The following is a 4449-nucleotide window of genomic DNA, read 5'->3' as shown; positions in this document are numbered from 1 at the left end:
ATGCATATTGATGGACTGGATGAGGGAGTTGAGCTCCCATTTATCTTTATGTTGATATGAGTATGTGAAGGGTGAGCTGAGCTCTCCAATTGATGATACATTTTGTTTACAGGTCGAGTGAGTCAAAAACTCCCTGTTGAAAGGTCCACTTTATGGCCGGACTCTGTCCGATTGATTTCTTGAAATTGGGCCCAAATAGGCCTTAGAGTTGAATTAATGAATAGTTAAGCTTACTACAGGTATCGGTGGCTTTAGGCTAGCCCAGGTCCTTGTGCCGGTCCGGCCCATAGGTTGGGTCGTGACATTTTTCTTTTTTTTTTTGAAAGAAAAAGATTTTCCTATTAATCATTATTTGAAATATGCAAACACGTATAGTCATTATCAAAATAGAAATATAATAATAACTTTTGAGGAAAATTTAATAATAATAAACTAGCGAAATGGATATATTTAAAAATAATAATAATATATCAAAGTTTCTCTAAAATTAAAATAACTAAGACTTTTTTTATCAAGATGTTACAAAATCCAAAATATATTTTTCTTTTTTTTTTTGAAAGAAAAAGATTTTCCTATTAATCATTATTTGAAAGATGCAAACACGTATAGTCATTATCAAAATAGAAATATAATAATAACTTTTGAGGAAAATTTAATAATAATAAACTAGCGAAATGGATATATTTAAAAATAATAATAATATATCAAAGTTTCTCTAAAGTTAAAATAACTAAGACTTTTTTTATCAAGATGTTACAAAATCCAAAATATATTTTTCTTTTTTTTTTTGAAAGAAAAAGATTTTCCTATTAATCATTATTTGAAAGACGCAAACACGTATAGTCATTATCAAAATAGAAATATAATAATAACTTTTGAGGAAAATTTATTTTGATTTGGGCAATCATGAATTTAAAATATAATTATATAAATTTTATTTATTTTATATAAATTTTATGATGCATATTATATATTAAATTTATGATAAATTAAGTATAAAAAAAAATTTCTAGCTGAAATGTTCGCATAATCTAAGGAAAAAAAATATTTGTGTAATGTAATTTGATAATTTAAATATTATTAATTTCAAATTCATTAAATATAAATTGGATAGTCCTCAGTGAAAAAATTTTAGTTAAATAAAGTTCATTTTATATATATTAATGCAGTATTATTTAAAAAAAATTATTGAATTATTTCATTATATTGTGTTATAAAATAGAAACTCAAACATCAAATTTTATTTCATTAATATTAACTTCATTAAATGTCACTTTTTTATGGCTTCCTTGTTTTTATAGAAAGCCATAAATAATACTATAAGATGTATCCCTTCATTCGTCAATTTTGAATCCATATTCAAATCGTTGGACTTTAGAGTACTGCTTTGAAAGCTAAAGAAGAAACAAACAATGATTTTGCCTTGCTGTAAAAACAATTTGGATGGCAAACAGACGTGCCACGTACTAGTGTATTAATTATAGAATTTGTACTTTTTAACTTTTGAATCAAATGATTGTGAAAATCGATTATACTAAGCGCAATTTCATCTGTTAATACATAAATTAATTATTTTGATGCAACCATGCCTAATTTTCAAATCAAGGAAAAACAATTTATTAATAGCATCAGTAATATATCCCTGTAACAATATATGTGTAACTTGTAATTAGCATGGATATAAATGCGTCAACTTATTGGGTTTATGATGGGAGCTCTTAATCTTTTTTATTCTATATCATTAACTAACTCCTATTCTCTTCTCCCATGAAAGAAAGTAGGAATTCATGGACAAAATGTAACCTTGTAATTGGTTCCACTAGGACAAGTAAATGTGCTGGTCTGATCATCTTGAGGGTAACTATAAGCATCTGGGCACCTATCCTTGAAGAACTTGGAGAAATCGGTTGGGCCACAGCTTCCAGGACCATCAGTGCAGCAATATTGATTGGTTTTAAATACAGTACAAGGATTATTGCAGCCTCCAGGAGCCCGCAACTGGTCTGGGCACTGTCCATTAATATCAGCTGCACATCGGATTCCACGACAGTCACCGGTAGTGGGGCTGAAATCAATTGGGATGTTAAAGCCATCAACAAGAGATATGTCTAGATAGTCCAAGTTGTTGGCCTGATTGAGTGCAAACTCGGCCAAGGTATTTGGTGGTGAACCCCAGCCTTGGCATTCTAGAGCCTTGTTACAATCACCAGTCTCACATCCGTTGCCATCAAAGTTGCAATTGGTTCGGCCCCAAATTCGAGCCATTGTGGTGCCTGGTGCTACGTCAAATGTCCAGGTCTGGCCTGAATCTAGACGACGCCCACCCCCAGGTGAGGCTGCAGCCCAAACTGTATAGGTACATTGATTCACAACATCAAAAGTGGCTGCATGGATAGTAGTAAAAAAGAGGGTAAGAGAAAGGAGAATGTGAGGAAGAGTATTGATGAGACTCATCGTTTCAGCTTAAAAATGCTTATGTGATTTGTTGGTGCTAGATTAGTGAAGGTTAAGGGGTATTTATAGTTGGGTTTTGTCGTATGAAATTGGAATTTTTACTTGGAATTTTGCTAAAGACTGCCACGATTTCTATGCAAAAGAAAAACATTGACAATCGAGTTTGGGCCACCAAAGCAATGTGGGTTTAATTTTCCATTTTCGACTCGATAAAGAAACGATCCAAGACTTCTGACTTCTAATGGCATTAATTAGCGAGGACTTCAGGGGGGGGTGGGGTGTGGTTGGTGTGGGTGTGGGGGCGGCCTCCAAATACAGGTTGGTGTGAGGTTAAAATAGTATGATTATTATTCTTGTAACAAGGTATTAAGTATTATCGTTAAAACTGTTATTAAAAAAAATATATATATATATATATGTATATTTAAAAATATTATCGTTAAAACTGTTATTAAAAAAAATATATATATATATATATGTATATTTAAAAATATTAATTAGAGAATATTAAAAATAATTTAGAATTAAATTTTATATATTTTAATTATAAAAATTAAATAATTTTTTTAATTATATTTAAAAATAATTAAAAAAATTTTAACCCTCACCATTGGACTGTAAGATTGAAAAACGAATTACGTAGCATCGGTTGATCTATTACTAGTTGCTATATGTCTACGCTGTTTTATTTTGTATGCAAAGTCTAAAATTTATATATTAATTTATTAATTATAAATTCTTATTATTGCACTTTCTTTTACAAATAAAAATAATATTATATATAATTTCTTTTTTTTTTCATTATCAGAATAGAAATATAATAATTACTTTTGAGGAATATTTATTTTGATTATATCAATCATGAATTTAAAATATAATTATATAAATATTATTTATTTTATATATAAATCTCATTATATATATTATATATTAAATTTATGATAAATTAAGTACATAAAAAAAATTTCTAGCTGAAATGTTCGCATAATCCCAGGAAAAAAAATATTTGTGTAATGTAATTTGATAATTTAAATATTATTAATTTCAAATTCATTAAATATAAATTTCATAATCCTAAGTGAAAAAATTTTAGTTAAATAAAGCTTATTTTATATATATTAATGCAGTATTATTTAAAAGAAAAAAATTATTAAATTATTTCATTAACTCCGCCTAAGTAGTTTACGTTTAACCGATCTCAACCCCGGATAAAAGAAGAGAGTTGACAATCAGCGTAAAAATTTTGTCACACCTTATGATATTGAATTATTTCATTATATTGTGTTATAAAATAGAAACTCGGACATCAAATTTTATTTCATTAATATTAATTTCATTAAATTTCACTTTTTTATTTGCTAAATGAATTAATTATTAGTAGATAACATATATATATATATATATAAAAGTTGCTTCCTTGTTTTTATAGAAAGCCTTAAATAATACCATAAGATGTATCTCTTCATTTGTCAATTTTGAATCCATATTCAAATCGTTGGACTTTAGAGCACTTGCTTTGAAAGCTAAAGAATGAACAAACAATGATTTTGCTTTCTTGTAAAAATAATTTGGATAACAAACAGTTTGAATGTAAACGTGTCATATACTGAGTTTATTAATTATAAAATTTATTAATAATATAAGTAATATATCCATGTAATAACATATGTGTAACTTAACATGGATACAAATGCATATCCGAGTGGAAGTATCATAAAGATTGATAATTCAATGTATCAATCTCAGCTCCACCGATCGAGTCAAAAGAGCATTACCCGTCATCATTTTAACATTAAAGGGGAAGCATTTATGGTTGCTTTAGAAGATGAAGTACCTAGAAATGTAAATAAAGCTCTTACATGCCTGATTAAAGAAAAGTAGATTAAAGTAATGGAAGAAGAGATGAAGTCTATGAAATCAAACCAAGTCTAGGAGTAACTACATTTAACAATGCGAGATAAAGTTATTGGAAACAAATGGATTTTCAAAATTAAG

General features: G+C 28.0%; 1 protein-coding gene across 1 annotated transcript; it reads right to left on the bottom strand.

Annotated features, from left to right (window-relative positions):
- Positions 1-1590: 1590 nt before the first annotated feature.
- Positions 1591-2474, bottom strand: LOC131174515 (thaumatin-like protein 1). Its single transcript, XM_058138083.1, has one exon. It carries the CDS (start codon positions 2452-2454, stop codon positions 1786-1788), a length of 669 nt encoding a protein of 222 aa, XP_057994066.1. The 5' UTR covers positions 2455-2474; the 3' UTR covers positions 1591-1785.
- Between the last annotated feature and the right edge of the window lie 1975 nt (positions 2475-4449).

This window comes from Hevea brasiliensis, chromosome 16 (assembly GCF_030052815.1).
Source record: "Hevea brasiliensis isolate MT/VB/25A 57/8 chromosome 16, ASM3005281v1, whole genome shotgun sequence".
Classification (NCBI taxonomy): Eukaryota; Viridiplantae; Streptophyta; class Magnoliopsida; order Malpighiales; family Euphorbiaceae; genus Hevea; species Hevea brasiliensis.
This window is presented reverse-complemented; position numbering and strand designations above follow the sequence as displayed.

Excerpts from the sequence above, each read along its gene's own strand:
- LOC131174515 (XM_058138083.1), bottom strand. The coding sequence starts at position 2,454 with ATGAGTCTCATCAATACTCTTCCTCACATTCTCCTTTCTCTTACCCTC.